Below are 20,863 nucleotides of genomic sequence, written 5' to 3'. Positions count from 1 at the left end.
CACAATAGAATATTTTACATTTTCCTTAAGATAGCAGGTAGGATCCCAGTTTATAATTCTGTGTTAAACACAGCTTTGACAATGCAGCACTCATATCAATACTGCAATAACATAATGCTAATATAAAGCCTATAGTGATGCCAGCCCACATAGGAAGTTTAATAATGACATTGCATAGGGCAATGTTACAGTTTGCATTTCTACAGAATGCAGCCAAAGAAACAGCTAACAATACTGCCAGTCTCCAAAGATTTAAAAAAAGACAATTTTCCTATTTCCCTAGGAAAGTGATACAAAGTGGAAAGATGTACAAACCAGGAGAAATGTCATATGATTAACAGGAAGGTAAGCAATAAGAATTAAAATACCATACTGCGCAGAGTGTAAATCCCAAAGCTGCTATACAACACTGCAAAAACACAATCTAAATCTGGAGAGGAAAGCTTGAAATTCAACATATCCTGTATTTTAAACAGTAAATCCAATACCTTTGCTGCAACAGCTCAGGTTACTTAGCGATCACCAGTATGAAGGGGAAAGCAGGTGTGTAAGCCTCAGAGTATATGAGAAGCCCCACAGGAATACTCTACACCAGTTCCATTTATAGTAACATGTACCCTGAGCAGCTGTACTTCAAACCATTTGGCAACAGTAAAGTTGAAACTTAATTGTGCAGAACATTAAAACAAACTGAATTGTATTGTACCAGCAAAAAGAAAAATAACCAAAGAAAAATGAGCCAGCTTTGGTGGGTACCACATTTAAAGTATGACATTTATTGACCAGCACAGACATGAAACAGATATCAAATTGATATTAGTCATTTGTAAAGGGCTGTAAATATGATAAATCAGATAATGTAGAGCCCAACATTGACACATTCAAAACCTGTCCCCTCACAGAGAAAATTGAGCCCATTTATGTCTCTGTTATATATGTTGATCTCTGTGTGTCTTGCATTTCTGTCCCTTTCTTCTTCCAGCCCCTCTTCTACCACACTGCTACCAAGGATCATACGGTTCTAGGTTCAACAATATCTCGATGGCTTGCAAACAAAATCAAGATTTGGAGGTGCCAGTGCTGGACTGGGGTGTACAAAGTTAAAAATAACAACACCAGGTTATAGTTCAACATGTTTATTTGGAGACACTAGCTTTTGGAGCATTGCTCCTTCATCAGGTGGTTATGAAGTATAAGATGTGTAAATATGTATTGTTAAAGTTCATTTGAGAATGTAAATTTTTAAAAAAGTTCTGGGATTTACATATGAAAGAACTGAAACCAACATAGTCATTCTAAAAGTTGAGAGACTTAAACAATTCAGGTCTTTTTCAATGTATAATTTCAGTTGCATCACACTGTAAACCTTTGCTCCACAACCACCAGATGAAGGAGCAGCGCTCCGAAAGCTAGTGCTTCCAAATAAACCTATTGGACTATAACCTGGTGTTATGAAACAAAATCAAGTTAACGTTCTAGTGTTATACTGAATGCATGCTGCAGGGAGGTGGCACTGTCTTTTGGGTGGGATGTTAAACCAAGATCTGCTTGGTTGAACGCATGGCTCTATTTTAAGAGATTATCCCCAGTATCCTATTCAATATTTATTCTACAAGCAACATCAGAAAAAAAAACAGGATTATCAGGACACCATGACATTGCTGTTTGTGGAAATGGGAGTTAATTGTGAGCTCATTACATAGTAACTATCATAATCTGGAAACGTGACAACACTTCAAAACATCCCTGACACGTTCAGATGTCACATGTTTGTGGAAAGTTTAATGTTACTTTATTGTCTATGGCATCTACATTTATCTTCCTTCCAATCAGGCAGAAGGGATGGGATTACATGGTGCAGAAAGAAATAGAGACACCAACGTCTGCATTTAAAGTGAAGCCAAGGGGAAAATGTGCCCTTTTGCACATTCCTCCTCCTCCTGTACCCCTATTTCTGATTGGCATTATCTCACTTCCACCCTACCTCCTGTACACTTGTTCCCACTCTCTGTCACTAATCCTAACCAGAACCATCTATTACTCTATCCAACATCCACTTGCTTTCCCAAAAGGCTGGTTATGGCAGGCCATGTTCCATGACAGTCGCATGGTTATGGTGGTGTTTTACTGGAAGTGAGTCTGCAGCATGCAGGAACAGGTTCTCTTTGAATGTAATTCCCTGAACAACAACAGGCAAGTGTGTCAATTTGATTGCAATAGCTGGTATTTTTACATTCACCACTGGGTCAACATCGACTGGGCATCCGCACACCCCCTAATTGTTTGGCAGCAATTTGGTTAGATGTATGGCCCTCTGTCTTGTTTTTTTGTAGTAAGTTAAGGAGCAAACTTGTGTAGCTTGCATGAAACTTTCTGATCACATGGTAAGAGGGACAATGGTAGGCATCCTATGCTTATTCTTTCATTTTCCTCCTAAGATAAAATGGGAAGGAATACCAACGGAACATCTATGCTGTCAGCTCACCAGTGGGGTGATAAGCAAAGAGCAGAAGACTGATTTCAAGGAATTGCTTTTTGGTTTGCACATAGCTTCTACATAGGAGTGTTGACCAGCAAAACTGATGCAAATCTACAACTGATGCAGATTGAGAAGTAACCTTTCATGTCCATGGAAAAAAAGGGTCAATAGAAGGAGGATGAAGACAGCATTAAGACAGGTAAACTCTTGCAAAAATAATCAAATAAGCAAATATATAATACACCTTATGCTCATAGTTTGACATCAGTATTGATCAAAGGGTAGGGAACATACTTTTTTGCTACATACTGTGTGCCCTATATTTATGCCTGATCCAGCACATTCCATATTATGCTTTCCTGTGTTCGGAAAGCCCTTGAATATACTCCAGATGATTCTATTGTATAATATGTGCAAGTTCTCCAAGTGAGTGCGAATTTTGTTAAACCCAAATCAAAACAAAAATCAGTTACAAATCAAAGTACAGTCTGGACTTAGACTTAAGGTTGTTGTTCAAATGGTTGCATGTGACCTGTAGCTCAAAAATTCTCAATAACATACGCCCTTCACAAAAGAACCAAATAGTACTAACATATCCAGTGCTGGAAAATGATTTGATAAAGAAAATCACTAAACATTTTCCCTCAATTCCTCCAATTATTTAGTTGTAGTCACAGTTCATTGTTAAACTAGTTATAAGTTTAATTTTGTACTTAAAATGGTGTTGTGAGTGGCGACTTGTAAACAGTTCAGTTGTAATTTTGATTAATAGTGTTAAATCAACAAGTTCTTGCTTGACAAAAATGTAAACAATAGTCAGTTGAAGGAGATGGATGGATTTAATATATAGATCATCCCTAGGAGTTTTTGTGGCGCAGTGTACTGCCCCCAACTCTGAGCTATGAAGCTTGGGTTCAAGTCCCACCTGCTCCAGAGGTATATAATACCATCTCTAAATAGGTTGATTCAACAACATTTACAGACCAGCCATTTCTGTGGTGCAGAGTCCTATCTGAGCCATAAGACACAGTTTCAAGTTCCACCTGCACCAGAACTGCGTCATTACATATTTGAACAAGGTGATTAAAACATCTACAGTTCAGCTATAAATTCATTGAATGGTCTACTCCTATTCTGATTTTTCTAATATTTATTCAGGAAGCGGGTTGAGGTCAGTTAATGACAGATGGCCTCAGCAGAATTTGCCCTGGGAAGGCAAATATTAAGCAGGGTCCAAAAGATTTGAAATTGTATTGAGGCACTTTGATTGTATGGAAAAAATGTGAATTCTATTGCACTCTTCATAATTTCCAATCTGAAATGTTTTTGTCAGGATGTATGCCTAACATGAAATGTATATTGTTCACATTATTGAAGAAAGGAATTAGGAACGATATCTCTTCCTGATCACTTTTGGGTGACTTTAGTGGAATCTGTGATGTCATGAGGAAATCAGGATCAAATTGAAAGCACGTACAAGCTCATATGAAGAATGAGATTTGGATGTTCCTGAAAATGACTCACTCAATCTTTTATAAAGTTGGCAATATGTCAACCTTTGTGAAAGTAAGGGACAAAACTGGAACGAAGTTGCTGTGAAAAGTTATTGTCCACCTAATACAGGTCATTGTGTTTGTATCATATAAAACCAATTGAGAGCAGATTGTTGTAGGGGTGATAATGGGAGATGGAATTATTGTCAAAATTGTGGATAATGTTTTCAGTTGTACTTTAGACCTCCTCAAAAAGTGTTAAAATTGTCCTGTCACCTGACACTTTCTAGAAGGGAAACAATTGGCTATATCAGGTTGCATCTGCCTGGAATCTAGTAAATACAATATAGCTCCTTTATCATTGTACTGAACTATGTATAGAAACATGCATCATAAGTGCAGAATGAAACACTGTGTGAGGGAGATTTATGTTGGCATACAATGCACTGTTCAGTTTTCCAATACAGCAATTGTTGTTAGAGAATGAGTCAACCCGAGGATTTAATAATATACAAGTAATCATTGCCTACTTATATAAGCAGAGAGGGTCAAAAGCAATGTTTGAAAGTTACAGCACTAACTGGAACTCTACCAATTTCAACGACTGGGATCATTATTACAAAAAGGGGTATCTGTTGACAGTGAAAGTGCTTGTAAATGGCAACATGTCACAAGTCCAGAAACCTCTGTTTTCTGCTGGACTGCTGCAATAATACTACAAGGTGCCACAAACACAGTGGCACAGAAGCCTGGGATCCTAAAATAATACAAGTATTTGCAATCCCCTTATTTTGAGACAGAACCTCTGCTCACCGGCCCCAAACAAGATCACTGATATAAAGGGATAAACCCAAGTACAAGAACTCCCTGGAGTAACTAGCTTTCAAAAAAAGAAAATGCTGGTGAAAGTTAGAATTCCAGGCCAAGAGATGAGGCAATCTAACTTCTAAAAGCTCTTGGGGTGTGCCATGGGGGTTTGTTCAAGACAAGAAAGTGACATGGACTCTGAAGAGAATTTTTTAAATTGAATTGATATCAACTTCATTACAAAGGGGGTCAAACAGATCACAAGATTATCTTTCTGGACGTGGAAGTGTTCGAGAACCAAACCACCTCCATAGATGCCAGCACAGGCTGTTTTTGCTGATCTTGAAGGACGACCATTTTCTGGGATGAGCCCTTTTCTGGTGCAGATTGACATAAGTGGAATGGGTTTCAGCTTGTGGGGCACTGGTACCAGTATTGCAGTAGGAGGTAGCTTGTCTGGTTGGACAACCTTCACATGAATATGCTGGGATCTGTGCCCTACTGAATCAAATAGCTAAAGCAGCAGAAAAGGCTTTAAACTAATTGGGGTGGGTGGTTGGGGGAAGGGGTGCTGCGAGTGCAGAGATGTAAGCTACAAGGATGAGGGTATGGCAGCTACTTCAATAATGATACCCAGAGTGGGACAGGAAGTGCGAGCATACACACTCAGAAAAACAACATTAAATAAGGTTAAAAGGGGGAAAAAAAAGGTCAGTAGAAAGACAAAATTAGTGGCTCTTGAATGCATGTGGTATTCAGAACAAAATACATTAATGACAAATACAAGATCAACTAGGGCAACAAAATGCTGATCCAACCATCAATGCCCACACCCCATGAACGAATGAAAAATAAAACAGATTAATTGGTATGACCTTGTAACCATTATGGAAACACAGTGACAGGGTGATCAAACCTGGGAACTGAGTATTCAGGGTATGTGACTTTTTTCCAAAGCAACAGGCAAAGAGGAAAGAATGGAGGGGGTAACATTGTACTTGTTCCATTTCATACTGACAATGGCAAAGAATGATTTGGATTAGAAGATGTAGAATCCATTTGGGTGAAGGTAAGAAATAAAAAGCGGCACCCTAATATTAGCTATTTGGTAAGACCGAATAAACCAAGAGATGAGAGCATGGTATTTAAAAAAAGACGGTACAGTAAACATGGGTGACTTTAATCTTCAGCTAGATTGGGATAATCCTCACTCACTTGGGATACTTCAAAACTTTTCCCTCCAAATGCATTGGTATCAACAGCTGTGTCATCCTATTTTATCTCATTCAATCCCTATCTCCCTCCCAACTTCAGCAGAAAACAGCCCAAATAGAACACAGAGAGCCAAGACAGGTGATGGGGTGATGAACATTTGTCTCCTTGTCCCCAGTAAGGAAAGGATTTTTGTCCAGCTGTTGAGAGCCATGACTATTCATGAGGTGATGTCAAAACCTTCTTGACTTGACAACCAAATAAGAATAATTGTCCATTGCTTTGTTGCTCTCACTGTGAATGTACTCTTAACATGTCCAGCTTCTATCACTTTTCTGTGACCTGTTCGTTTTTTCTGTCTTCTACAGAGTCTCTACTATCAAGAGGATGATCTGAAAGACATCTCCTCCTACACCTCTGAGGAAGAAGCCTTGAATTTCTCAAAGAATACATCAGCAAGGCCTCCCCCTGCACCTCCACCAGCTCAGGTATTGACTCAATGGGCACTTAAAATGAGGTTAATTTGGGGGCATGTGCTGGTGAGCACATATCAGCAGCTGCTTGAAAAAGAAATGACCCAAGTCACTGTCACTCACTCAAAGGACTACTAAAGACCTGCTTAGCTCAAGGCGAGAGAAGACCCCATTGTGTCAGCCATTCATCATTCATCCAAATACATAAACAGACACTGAAGCAGCAGGCATATTTGTTGGAGAAAATAGACAAATTGACTTGGATACTGTTTGTACAGTGCTGCATCTGCCGTGTGACAGTCTAGCTGTCTGTGAACAGACTCTCCATGGAGAGCCATGTCCAGCCAGTGTCTGCTGGTTACACATATGGACTGCACTCCATCTTACTCGGCATTTTTTGTTCAGCACAGCTAGAGGGGAAAAGAAGTGCCATGACCTTACTCCATGTGCTCCTTCCTCACAAGGAAGCACAGTAGTCTGAGTAGGACCATGTACAGGATCCCACTACTTGGGATACAAGAGATAGCTGGGCCTTCATCCTCCATTTGTCAGCTGCCATCATCTACATAGAAGTTCAAGCCAAGGAGGGTCAACGTATCTCTGGACAAGACACACTCAACATGTCTGGGCCTTCTAGGCATGAACATCCCCAAAATCACCTGACCAAAGGTCCAAGGCTAACAGGTTCCATTGTTGAAAAGGTTCCCTTTATCCCAGCTGTGGAGCCGAGGACTGCACCTAGACGTAGTTGGTGGGAAAGGAAGACAATGTCCTTCTGAGGGCATATCATGGATGACACTTTATTGTAAAGACATACTCAACTTTGTAAATTTATGTTAACTTCTTACCATTAGCTGTGTGAGTGAATGTCATTTTAGATGTAACAAGAATAAAGGCACAAAGGCTCAGCATTCTTTGTGTTACACACTGTTTCATGGCTCAAATTGTGAAATGAGCAACTCCTGCACCCTTGGGAACTTGGAAGGGTTTGCATCTTTGGCAACTATGGTGAATGCATTGTTTGTGCATCATTGCCATTGGTGGGATTGATTTGGAACATTGCACCATGTGGTCAAGTGTCAGAGTCCAGGATTTGTACTCCACACAGTATGTCAATGCACAAGGTTCTCATACAGCATTTTGGACAGCTTCTACTGATGGCTGACCAGATCCTAACTAATCACTATATAGCCCCTGATTTTCCAGACTGCTTGCACTCGACTTACAGGGATGACTGCGGCCCACTCCTTGGACTGAAACAATAACATCAACTGCTCCAAGTGGCTGATCGACCACACGCATGCCTCTCAACTGATATCAAACACTGCCCCCGAGGGGAGGCAATGGTCTCCTGATAATATCACTAGATTATGAATAATATTATTAACAATAATATTATTAATTCAGAGACTAGATTTTTAATACAGAGACTCAAAATTCAAAAGTCTGGAATTAAAAGTCTAATGATGACAATGAAACACTTTCAGAAAAGCCCAGCAGGTTCACCAATGTCCTTTAGGAAAGGAAACTATTATCCTTACTTGGTCTAGCCTAAAACATTTCTCCAGACCCATAGCAAAGTGGTTGACTCTTGACTTCCCTCTGGGAAATTAAGCATGGGCAATAAATTCTGGCCTAGCCAGTGACATCGACATCCTATGAATGAAAAAAAATAACTTGACCAAGACATTCCCCTTAGACCTCAAGACCATGTTATTTGCCTGAAGCACACGTGTGCTTCCTGCATATGCAGCAGGCAGACGATGCTAATGTGCGATTGATATAACATCATGCTCTACAACAACATGTCCATCCCTTGACTGATCACTGTCATGAGAAGCTATCTGACTTTGTGTTTGTGCTAAACATCATGGAAGGACAGAAGTACTGTGAATCTTTAAGTTCTGACTGAGGAGATAAAGACTGAAAAAGACAAGGCAAAGAAGAGATGCTGTGAACACCCAAGTCGGCACAATGTCAGTGAGTGCTGAGAGAGTACGCAAGGCATCCTGAGATTCACCCGAGTCCAACCATGAGACGGATACCTGTATTTGTGCACAAATGTCCTGGTTGCAGCATTACAATGAAAGGGTGCTGGGTTTCTGCAAAGTGCGACATTGAAATGCAGAACCATATTGGAAGTGCATCAGAAATATGCTAGGAGGGTGCAATGAGGCTGGTCCATGTCCAATGCTAACATCCATCGACAGGGTTGCAGGAAGCCCCATGGAGCATGTTATGAAATGTTGAAGACTGGTGTCCAAGGTGGAGCCCCAGAGGATCGAGCAGTGAGCTGGAGTTACCAATTAAATCACCTGAGTTTCATGTCTGGAATTGTTACCATCTACTTTCTTGCTGGAGGTTGGATACAGAAAATTGCATAACAACGAGGCGAGATTAGTTAATAATAGAATGCTGAAATGTGCGAGTTTGTCTCTCGCCATTCAAAACTTGATTGCAGAATTGACTTTTTTCTCAACACTGAGAAATCGGATTCCAGGTGGTCTCATTGTTTTCCCAATGGACGCGCCAAAACCCACACTGAAGGCACTGGAAAAATTCTGCCCCATGGGAGGAAAGTAATATTTGTAATTAACATATAATTGTTGACTGTAGTAAATGTCTGCTGCATTCTTCATTACAATTATAACCATGCCTAGTTTCTTGTACTATGAGGGATGATGTGAGCATTGCTGCATCAGGTCTAAAGCCTAATGGAGACAAAAATGATGTCAGTAACATATGAATACCTTCAGCAATAAAAACAAAGGCTTGCTCATTGTAAATTATGCACACTCAAATTAGTGAATTGTGGCTTGTAATTCAGATCAGATGTCCTATTGAATGACCCAAATGAAATTCAAAATTTTTATACTAACAAAATAGCCCTACAAATTGTATTTAAAGCTAATACCAACCTGGAACACAAAAATGTTAGTATTCATTCTGAAAATTTATAGTTCTCAGGTCAGCTTTACTTTTGAATTTTAAAGTGAGGCTCCCATGGACTGAGGATTAAAGAAAATTGTACTTCCTGTTGTGATATTGAGACAACACCTAAGGTTTGATCCATTGCCTGGCATTTCTTAGCTAATGTCTGATATAGTGATAATACAGGGTGCGCAGCAGGCCTTTGCATTTGAAGCTAACAAGTAAAACAAAAAAAAGTGGCCACAGTTTCTAACGATTATGCAGGATTGTATGTGCACATACATGCATGTGTCCTTTAAGAATCATAACAAATTTGGCTGTTGAGATTCTGTTCAATGGTGACAAATCTGCCTCAAAGTTGATGGTGGGAGATTCAGTGATGGTAATGCCATTGAATGTTAAGAGGTGGTGATTAGATTGTAACTCCCTCCTTAACAGCATTGAGCATACCCAATCAAACAGACTGCAACAGTTCAAGTTGTCAGTTAATAGTGTGGCAAAAAATGCTACTTTCCTTGCATCAAGCCAAATCTGAATGTGGTCCAGATCTTGATGCAAGTGGATATGTCCATTTTGGTATTCCAGTATGTGAGATACTAACATTTAAATTGGACTAGAAATTACTCAGCTTTCAAAGTCATGGATACCTTAGACCAAATATAGACAAAATGGAATTCAAGACATAAGTTTTAGTGATTGCTCTCAGCATCAAGGCAACATTACCAAATGTAGCATAAAGAACTTCATAAAATTTAAATCAATGGGAACTGGGGAAAAATTCCTTGTGCTTCTTAGAAGCCAATTGTCTTTAAGTCAGAATATCACTGGAGAAGTTCCTCAAAGCACCTTTGCAGGACCAATCATCTTCTAAGCTCTGACAATGACCTTCCCTTCATCATAATATAAGGAGTGGAGTTGTTTGTTGATTATTGAACAATATTCACTTTCATTCACAAGTTCTCAGATAATGAAACAGGCCAAGTCCACTTGTGGCAGGACCTAGACAAAATTCAGATTTGGATTGATAAAATGGAAAGTAACATTTATGGCACACAAGTGTGAAGCAAAGACCAACATTAAAGTCTAATCACCTCCTCGCAAAATTCAACAACAATCCAATCACTGAATCCCTCACCACCAACACTGGGGGAGGGTGGTCACCACCTATTGACCAATTCCTAAAATGATTAGTTACTTAAATACTGTGATCACAACAAATCAGAAGCTGGTATCTGCAGTGAAGTGAGTAACGTACCTCCCAATTTCCTAAAACCTTACAAAACATTTGCCAGAAGTGTAATGAGACACTCCCCACTTGCCTGGATGAATACAGCTAAAAGAAGCTTGACACCACCCAGGAAAAGCAGCCTGCTTGATTAGCTTTCCATCCAATGGCTTGAATGTTCATTCCCTCATTCTCTCCAGCATGGGAATTACACCACTTGTAAGTTTCCCTTGAAGTCACTCACCATCCTGACTTTGAACTAGATCATTTTTACTTCACGACTATAGGAACAAAATCCTGGATGTCCTTACACAACCAAACTTTGGGGTATGTCTGTACCAGTGATTCAAGGGTGCGGCTCACCAGTACTTCCCATAGACAAGGATAGGTAATAAGCGCTGGTCTTGATAGTGAAGCTTACCTCCTGTGAATGAATGAATGAAGAAAATGATGATTTTCTACTACATTTCATGCATTAAAACATTCAAAATTGAGTTGACCAAAAGAAGTCAACAGTTTCAGGAGGGCAACAGAAAAAATTTGCAAGACCAAACTGAATTGCCAATATTTTGATTTTTGATACAAAGCAATGAGGCAAAGATTCATTCAAGAGGAGATTCATTTTAAGGACTAGTTTGAAGTACAACACAATGGAGAATTACAATAATTTCCATATTATTTCACTTGACAGTGCATGGCTAATAAGTTCTCTGCTGGATTGACAACACAGGCAAATTGTTCTACAGATTTCCTCATGCTTCCTATAATTAAGAGAATGGAATAGTACCCTACTTACAGGCCTGTCCCTGTTATATTGCTGAAGATGCCTCTATCACATGAATGGCAGTGACTTGGCAACAAACTGACCTGTGAATTACCCTCCTACACCTAGCACTGTGCAGAGCATAGGCAATGACATGTAGCTTACACATAGTGCAATAGCTTGTCTGATCTATCAGACTCCATCGCCACCCAATTTCACCCATCAATCTTATGTTTCACATGGCTCTAGCACAGACAGTTATGTACATCTATAGACAAGTGCTGCTGCCTGGTCACTGGAAAAGAAAACACACAATTCTGTGCTCCACATGAGCCTTTTCTACACTTGTCTGGCCTCAGCTCAGCATCTCCTTGCATTTGCAGAGCAGCCCATTATAGCAGCACAGAAGTAGTAGAATGTGTGCTGTTGAATTCTGCTCTGTTGAATTCACTAGTGCTCACACTTACAACAGCACCATCCTCATCATGAATTTTTTTAAAAATTTGATAACTATTGGAGAAGTAAAATATATACCTGTGGCAAAAAGAGAGAACTGAGCAACCTCTCCTCATAAATATTGAGTTATTTACATTCATCACTCATCTGATCTTGTCACATGGTCTGCAGCTTAAAATGACAAAATTGTGAATCTGTATAGAGTCAAATTAAAACTTATACACATTGGAGAGGACTAATTCAGATCTATACTAGAACCACTGCCCACAATAGTTCCACAAGAGGGTGCAAAAACCAAATATATCTTAAAAAGTCATGAAATTCTGGACTGGTTGTATCCATTCTGACTCTTTTGGAAATACAGCAGAAAATTTAAATATTGCTTTCACAGTTTAACGCCTGAATCCCAAAATGATGTTTTTCTTAAAATGCAGGTGATTTTTCTGAAAACATACAGGGCTTTTTCAGTGGTTATAACCAGCTTCAAGGAGGCACGTTTAGTGATGAGAAGCAGGAGAGCCGAACTGATCCTTTTTGATGGATGTATCCATTATACAAGCAGGTATGATTTGCAGCAAATTTGTTTGCAGACTGTCAAGTATAACCTTCTATCTCTGTATGTCAGGCATCTAGATGACTATTTTCTTTCTAGATCATGTTAATACAGAGGTTTAAGCTTCAAAATTAAAACACAATGAGAGAAACCTTAATGACGTTCTCAACTTTGGTCAGAGTTATGGTTAGCAGTGAAGAAACACAGTTGCTGTTTTATACACTATCCGCTGCCCACAGACTTTCTGTAGATTTCTGTAGAAACTTGCAATAATGAGAGAGCTATTTTAGGTGTGGTGATCTCCACAGAACATCTAGGATATATGCGCACAGGAAGAGCAATAACGTGTCTTTATAACCCATCATAATGAAGAATCCTTGATGAAATGCATTTGAATTCGTACCAGGAAGTCAAAGTTAAATATTAATTTATTTGTATATGCAAAAAGCAAAGTAATAAGTAGATGGCATTGAGAGATAAAGGTTTCAGAAAGAAACTTATTTTAAAATAAAGTATCCAACAATTGAAACCTGAAAGAATCAGACTACATTTTTAGAGGTTTTCTTAGGCCTAGAGAAGTCAGTTAAAAGTAATTAAGACTTATCATGCTGTTAAAAGTGCACTCACACTTGAATGGGCCATTTCTAACATTTTATGTTGATTCTAGTGAGAAAGTACTGCATTGTCACATCCTTCATGCTGATATCCTCATCATCATTCCTAAAGTGAAAACTGAACCAATATTTTTACTGCAATAAACCTATAAGAACGTCAGGACCAAGTAACGTAATTATATACAATACTGCTGTACATCTAGTCCACCAGATGGTGCCAGACATTTGGCATTTCAAAAATCTCTGCATTGCACAAGTACCATGTATATAATGTAAGTAGAATACAGACTGTGATTTAACAAAGCCCATCCCTCAAAGCTCAAGAGAATTGTGCATTTTCATATATATATATATTATATAAACATATATACTAAATAGCATGTCAATGCTATAGAGTAGTAGAGGTGGAATTTAAACAAACCTTCATGTTTATTGTTTCAACATGCTGCCAAACTGAGATTGCACGATACTGCATGACAGTAATTGAAACTGGTCTTTCCACAGTACAGCTGTACCAACATATTCAAAAAGGTGTGTCTAAGCTATAACTCCGGCATTTTTACTCTGTTCCAGAACTAATGTTGCAGATTTAGATCTGTAGGCTGGGCACTAAAAGAAGTAATAAGACACTCCATGCAGGAAGTAGTCTCATACCAATTGTATCTGAAGGTACTTTAGTGTATCTCCCATACTGTGTCAAGCCTAGGGCTCGAGTTATTGAATGGAAGATCTGTGGAGAGGAATGCAGACAAATCTGTCCATGCTGTCATGTTAGAAATGTATTTGTCATGAAATGATTTGGGGTGGGCAGGAGGATTGCAACGGTACCTAGACTATCTAACTAAACTGTGAAGGATATTTCAGGTGTTAGTCCAAATCTGCTAACAGCAATATAAATGCCCTATAAAACAGCTGCATACTGCTAGACTGAGTGAGGATAGTGCCACAGTAAGCATGCCTATGGTACTCGTATTTTACAGGTTGAATTTCAGTATATAACCAAGTGAAAGTTGTCCATTGCATATTTCAAATTCTAATGGGGGAGACCAAAGGAGTGAAGAGGAGGGCAGTGAACTTAAAATGGCACTTCTGGGTGAGAACAAATTCAATTAATTTGATTAAATTCTGGGCCTCACTCAATGACCCTATATGGAAATCGTATATGTACACACTACGGTATTAATGTTTTGGATTTAGAGTCATAGAGTCAGAGATGTACAGCACAGAAACAGACCCTTCAGTCCAACTCATCCATGCCAACCAGATATCCCACCCCAACCTAGTCCCACCTGCCAGCCCCTGGCCCACATCCCTCTAAACCCTTCCTATTCATATACCCGTCCAGATGCCACTTATATGTTGCAATTGTACCAGCCTCCACCACTTCCTCTGGCACCTCATTCCATACATGCACCACCCTCTGTGAGAAAAAATTGCCCCTTAGATCTCTTTCATATATATCCCCTCTCACCCGAAACGTATATCTCTCATTCTGGACTCCCCCTCTTCACGGAAAAGACTTGCCTATTTATCCTATCCATGACCCTCATGATTTTATAAACTTCTATAAGGTTACCCCTCAGCCTCCAACGGCCCAGGGAAAACAGCCCTAGCCTATTCAGCCTCTCCCTATTGGTCAAATCCTCCAACCCTGGCAACATCCTTGTAAATCTTTTCTGAACCCTTTCAAGTTTCACAACATCCCAGATTTCTGCCTTTCCTCAAACTTTCCACATTTACAAAATCTCGTGGTAACAGCTGGGATGAGATGGGATTGAGGTAATTTCTGAATTTCCTTCTACAGACAATTAAACATCAGAGAAACGTTGGAACTCTGATTCATGACCAATTGGTATCTGTGGAAGCACACTTTTGCATATGATTCCTTGCCTTAAAGACAGAGCAGTGGAAAAGATACCAGAGTGGATAAACATTGACATAGATTTAAGAACCATTCAATGTCGCAGTTTTGTTAGAGGATAGTGAGATTCCTCATGAAAAATTGCAGCTGAAACCAAACTGAGTTATTCTCCTCGTAAGTTTAGATATTGCAAAGCACATTACTGGGTTTATGAATTTCAACATCTCAACTCATTGTAGTGGTCAAATTCAAGACACAGCAGAGTACCACATGTTGGATTTGAATGTAGGGATCAGATTTTAAAATCTACTTGCAAACATTCCATGATCAATCAAGTGCTTCAAATCTCTATACTGCTGCTGGTCTCATACTAGCTTCAAATGAAACTTGAATAAGAGGTTAGAAATTATTACCTAATTCCACAATAACTCAAACCAAATTATGGCAATTTTTTTTGCTGGTTAACTTACAAATAACTTCAAAGCTACCTTTAAAAGAAACATGAATTATGTATTCCCTCCCCAATTCCAATCTTTGCACCAGGAGGAAATCAAATAATTGCAGAAATCAATTCACAATCCAAAGGCTCTCAGTTCATATTAGTTATCAGAACATGAGTACTGGGAGGGGAAGAACTGCTGGATGATGGCTACATATATGCAATTCAGACAAGGAAGGAAAAGAACTGAAAGATGATAGGACCCATGTCTCCATGGAATTTCACCTGCTTTAAGCTAAGGGCAGAGTTACAACTGTGATCACAAAGGGAAAAGAGAAAAATTGGAGCTGCAGGTGACATAGATGGCAATGGTAACACATGGATAAACTGGAGCCCTGCAAAGATTTACTAGAATTTTCACAGCAAAAGGAAAAGCCCTATTACAAAGCACTCTGGGACTGTTTGCATGGCCTCTCAGAAAATCTTCAAATTTCCTGCAAAAGGTAGTTCAAACCAGGGAAATACCGTGTTCTTTTGTTTACACACAAGCCTCCAATAACCAGCAGACATAGTGGCTTCAAATGGCAGGCTATATTTTGTAGTACATCTGCATATATCTAATAAATAATTTTAACTGGCATTTGTATGAAAGAATATATTTTATGCAGTCTGGAGTATTTCCTTAAACAAAGGAAAAGTACAAACAGGTTTATCATCCAATTTCTCAAATTAGCATGATATATTAGACACATTGCTATTCCAGACAGATATTACCTCACTGGAAACAGGGACAGAGTTACTTTACAATAATTATAAACTTTAGAGCAAGCACAATGGTTCAGGAGGAAGCAATAAATGTGACTTACGAGGCTCTCTCCAGCAGTTCAGTTTTTTCATTTAGTTCTCGTTTCAGGCTCTCCACTTCCACCTTCAGCTCGATGTTCTGAAACAGAGTTGACTTGGGTGAAACAATGAATTAGGTTAGCGACTTGCTTTAGCTCAGGTCTACCTAGCACCTGACATTTTCACAATGTCTGCAATTTTTTAAAAAACCACTAATGGTGTTTTGCCATTAAGTATAGAATACACATGCTGCAAGTTGACACGATCAAATACATTACTCTGTTAAAAATCTAAGATAAGATTATTACAAATTGAAGATGATAAAAATGATTAAATCTTAAAGAAATGAAACAAAATTGAATTTTACTTGCAGCTTTCACAACTCAAAGCACTCTACTTTTAAAAAATTATTCATGGCATATCAGAGTCCCCAGCTGAAATAACCTTATTGCCCATCCCAAATTGCTGTGGAGAAGGTGGTGGTGAATTGTCTCCTTGAACCACTGTAGTATTTGTGGCATAGGAACATCCACAGAGTTGTTAGGAGGGGAGTTCCAGGTTCCTGGATAACTCAGTGACATTGAAGAAATGGCAACACAGTTTCAAGTCAGGATAGCCTGTAACTTCATAGGATTACTGCGGTGCAGGAAGAGGCCATTCAGCTCATCATGTCTGCTGTGACTCTCTGATGATCATCATGGCTTAATGCCATTCTCCAGCTCTATTCTCATATCCCTGCACACCATTTGTATTCAAGTCATTATTTAATGCCCTTTTGAATACTACATTCCAGACCCTAACCACTCTGTGTAGGGAAAAAAAAATCACAGTGCATTTACTTATTTTGCAAATCATTTAAAATCTGTGCCCTGTCGTACTAGACCCTTTAACAAACAAGAAGGTTCTCTCTGTCTGCTCTATCCAGACTTTCACGATTTTGAAAACTTCAAATCAAATCTCCTCTCAGTCTTCTGAGGAAAACCAGTCCCAATTTCTCCAATTCATCTTCAGAACTGAATCTTTCAGCCCTGGAACTATTCTTGTAAACCTCTTCTGTGCTTTCTCCAAAGCGTTCACATCCTTCCTAACAAAATGGAAGGGAACTTGCAGTACTTTTCAATCAAGATTATCATTGTACTACTGGAAACAAGAATGCCACTTTGTAATTACTAAGTTTTCATAAATAGCAATGAGCTGAACAATGAATTATCTGTTTTAGGGATACCTGTAAATCTTGAGAAAACTACTGGAAACAAGAATAAAATTAAGTCCTACCTGAAGATATGAATGTTAATAGCACCAGTCAGTACAATTGGTTGAAAAGAAATCATGTCTAATTAACCTGATTTTTGTCAAGTAACAGAGATTTGATGAAGATAGTACAGAAGATGCTGTAAACATGGCCATTGAAAGCATCTAATAAAGTGCTATTTATTCAGGAAACAAAAACATAAAAGGAATGGAGGTAACTTGGGAATGAAAACATTGAGATGGAGTATAGCATTGAATGATTGTTTTCTAATAGATCAGAAATATGAAGTGGGGTCATCAAGGGATTATTGTAGTGACCATTCATTGTTTATTGATAAACTGGTTTTGGGTATAGGGCATGCAATTCTGAAGCTAACGGATAATATAAAGCTTGTAAGTAAATTATAGGGAGGAGTATTGTAGCATACTGTAGAAAAATGTGGACAAAATGTTTAAATGGGCAGATAGATGCAAAGTGATGCACTTTGAGAGAAACAACATGAATAATCTAAATGGCACTATTTTAAAGGGTGTACTTTCAAATACACTACTAAAGGGACTGAATCAGATTTCACAGGAACTTTTAAAAAGCGACTGATCACGTACTTAAAGTGATTTAACTTATAACTTCATAAGGGTGAAGCTGGGATGTGGGACTAAATAGGGCAACTTTAAAGTGATGTCACAACAGATATGATGAACAAATGACCTTCCTTTGCATTGTAAAATTTTATAATTCCAAACTAGGACAGTGAAAAACTTCCTGTTCTGCTTTGAATATTTTTTTAAATATCTACCCAGAGGGATACAATTGGCTTTGGTTTATCTTCTCACCCCAAACATAGCAGCTCCAATAATACAATGCTTATTTAATACTGTATTGAAAAATCAAAAACCATAGGAGCCCCACTTTATAGTAATTGGCAAACACTTTGGGGAGGTTGTACCAAACTACACTGTCTATTCTGATTTTATATCAAAGTCACAATAGATAGCCAAAAATATCCCTATAGAAATAACAGACAAAATAAAAGGCACACCCAAACCATTTGATTTCTTTCACCATGTGGATGTGCAGTACATTATGTTTTCTAGTGCACTTTCTCTCTCATTTTAACTTCTCTATTGTTGCTTTTATCATCACCCAACACGCCTGCCATTTGTGAAATGTGGATACAACTCCACCAGTTTTTATCCCCACTCCCCCCATTTCTACTTGCTGCCCAGAAGGTGTGGGCAGAAGTGTGTGGTGGATATTGGTAAAGCTGGGATTTGTAACCTTGTTGATTCCAATAGCTTAACCTCATTGGCGAACTTAATCAGAAAAAGCAGTAAAATTTGGAAAACTCCAACTTGCCTTGTACTGACGTTGTAATGATACAATTGGAAATGTTCTTATTTGAAATTCAGAAAGAAAAACTAACATCCTTACTTGAAGCCACAGATAGTGGTGCTGTCAGATCATTCTCAGATTACTGTGTTTAATGAGGTGTTTAAGCATGAAATACTTAAAAATGCATGCCAGTTGGGAAGGTGATAAACAAAATATTGTACAAGTCACTAACAAATGCTCAGTGTACATTTCATTTGCCTAGCCAATAGCACAAATCTTAATTATCCCTAGACAGTGTGTCCTTGATGTACTGTCAAATTCAAGATACCTCAACAATGCTCCATGAATACAACCTATGAAAAAGATGACAGTGGTTACATCTTAAGAGGACTGGGACTGATAGCCACACAGGGAGATTTGCTAGTAATCTTGTTAGTTTTGTGGAACCTAATGGATAACACAAATTGGGAGGGAGGTTTTCTGCTAATAGGAAGTAGAAAAAGTAATAAGGCAGACTGGAAGAAATGAAGTTGAGGATTGAATATAGGATAGGCCAGATCAAAAAGTTGAAGAAAGGCCAATTTTGACGGTCTTAGGCAAGAACTTTTGAAAGCTGATTGAGGGCAGATGTTTGCAGGTAAAGGGACGGCTGGAAAATGGGAAACCTTCAGAAATGAGATAACAAGAATCCAGAGAAAGTATATTCCTGTCAGGGGGAAAGGGAAGGCTGGTATGTATAAGGAATGCTGGATGACTAAAGAAATTTAGGATTTGGTTAAGAAAAAGAAGGAAGCATATGTCAGATATAGACAGGATAGATCGAGTGAATCCTTAGAAGAGTATAAAGGAAGTAAGAGTATACTTAACAGGGAAATCAGGAGGGCAAAAAGGGGACATGAGATAGCTTTGGCAAACAGAATTAAGGAGAATCCAAAGGGTTTTTACAAATACATTAAGGACAAAAGGGTAACTAGGGAACAAATAGGGCCCCTCAAAGATCAGCAATGCGGCTTTGTGTAGAGCCGCAGAAAATGGGGGAGATACTAAACGAGTACTTTGCATCAGTATTTACTGTAGAAAAGGAAATGAAAGATATACACTGTAGGGAAATATATGGTGACACTTTGCAAAATGTCCATATTACAGAGGAGGAAGTGCTGGATGTCCTGAAATGCATAAAGGTGGATAAATCTCCAGGACCTGATCAGGTGTATGCTAGAATTCTGTGGGAAGCTAGAGAAGTGATGGTTGGGCCTCTTGCTGAGATATTTGTATCATCGATAATCACAGGTGAGGTGCCAGAAATCTGGAGGTTGGCAAACGTGGTGCCACTGTTTAAGAAGGGCGGTAAAGACAAGCCAGGGAACTATAGACCGGTGAGCCTGACCTCAGTGGTGGGCAGGTTTGTTGGTGGGAATCTTGAGGAACAGGATGTACATGTTTTTGGAAAGGCAAGGACTGATTAGGGATAGTCAACATGGCTTTTGTGCGTGGAAAATCATGTCTCATAAACTTAATTGAGTTTTTTGAAGAAGTAACAAAGAGGATTAATGAGGGCAGAGCAGTAGATGTAATCTATATGGACTTCAGTAAGGCGTTCAACAAGGTTCCCCATGGGAGATTGGTTAGCAAGGTTAGATCTCACGGAATACAGGGAGAACTAGCCATTTGGACACAGAACTGGCTCAAAGGTAGAAGACAGAGGGTGGTGGTGGAGGGTTGTTTTTCAGACTGTAGGCCTGTGACCAGTGGAGTGCCACAAGGATTGGTGCTGGATCCACTACTTTTTGTCATTTACTTAAATGATTTGGATGCAAGCATAAGAGGTACAGTTAGTAAGTTTGCAGATGACACCAAAATTGGAGGTGTTGTGGACAATGAAGAAGGTTACCTCAGATTGCAACAGGATCTTGACCAAATGGGCCAATGGGCTGAGAAGTGGCACATGGAGTTTAATTCAGATAAATGCGAGGTGCTGCATTTTGGGAAAGCAAATCTTAACAGGACCTATACATTTAATGGTAAGGTCCTAGGGAGTGTTGCTGAACAAAGAGACCTTGGAGTACCAGTTCATAGCTCCTTGAAAGTGAAGTCGCAGTTAGGATAGTGAAGAAGGCATTTGGTATGGTT

At 39.0% G+C, this 20,863-nt stretch overlaps 1 protein-coding gene across 3 annotated transcripts in view; it reads right to left on the bottom strand.

The window, feature by feature from the left end:
• Window positions 1-20,863, bottom strand: part of pde4dip (phosphodiesterase 4D interacting protein) — a 465,593-nt gene that overhangs the window by 216,472 nt on the left and 228,258 nt on the right. For all 3 annotated transcript variants that reach the window (XM_060830337.1, XM_060830338.1, XM_060830339.1), the window contains one exon: window positions 16,173-16,249. In XM_060830337.1, coding sequence (XP_060686320.1) covers window positions 16,173-16,249 — 77 coding nt within the window. The remainder of the gene's footprint in view (window positions 1-16,172; window positions 16,250-20,863) is intronic.

The sequence above is a fragment of the Hemiscyllium ocellatum genome, chromosome 9 (genome assembly GCF_020745735.1).
Source record: "Hemiscyllium ocellatum isolate sHemOce1 chromosome 9, sHemOce1.pat.X.cur, whole genome shotgun sequence".
Taxonomy (NCBI): Eukaryota; Metazoa; Chordata; class Chondrichthyes; order Orectolobiformes; family Hemiscylliidae; genus Hemiscyllium; species Hemiscyllium ocellatum.
This window is presented reverse-complemented; position numbering and strand designations above follow the sequence as displayed.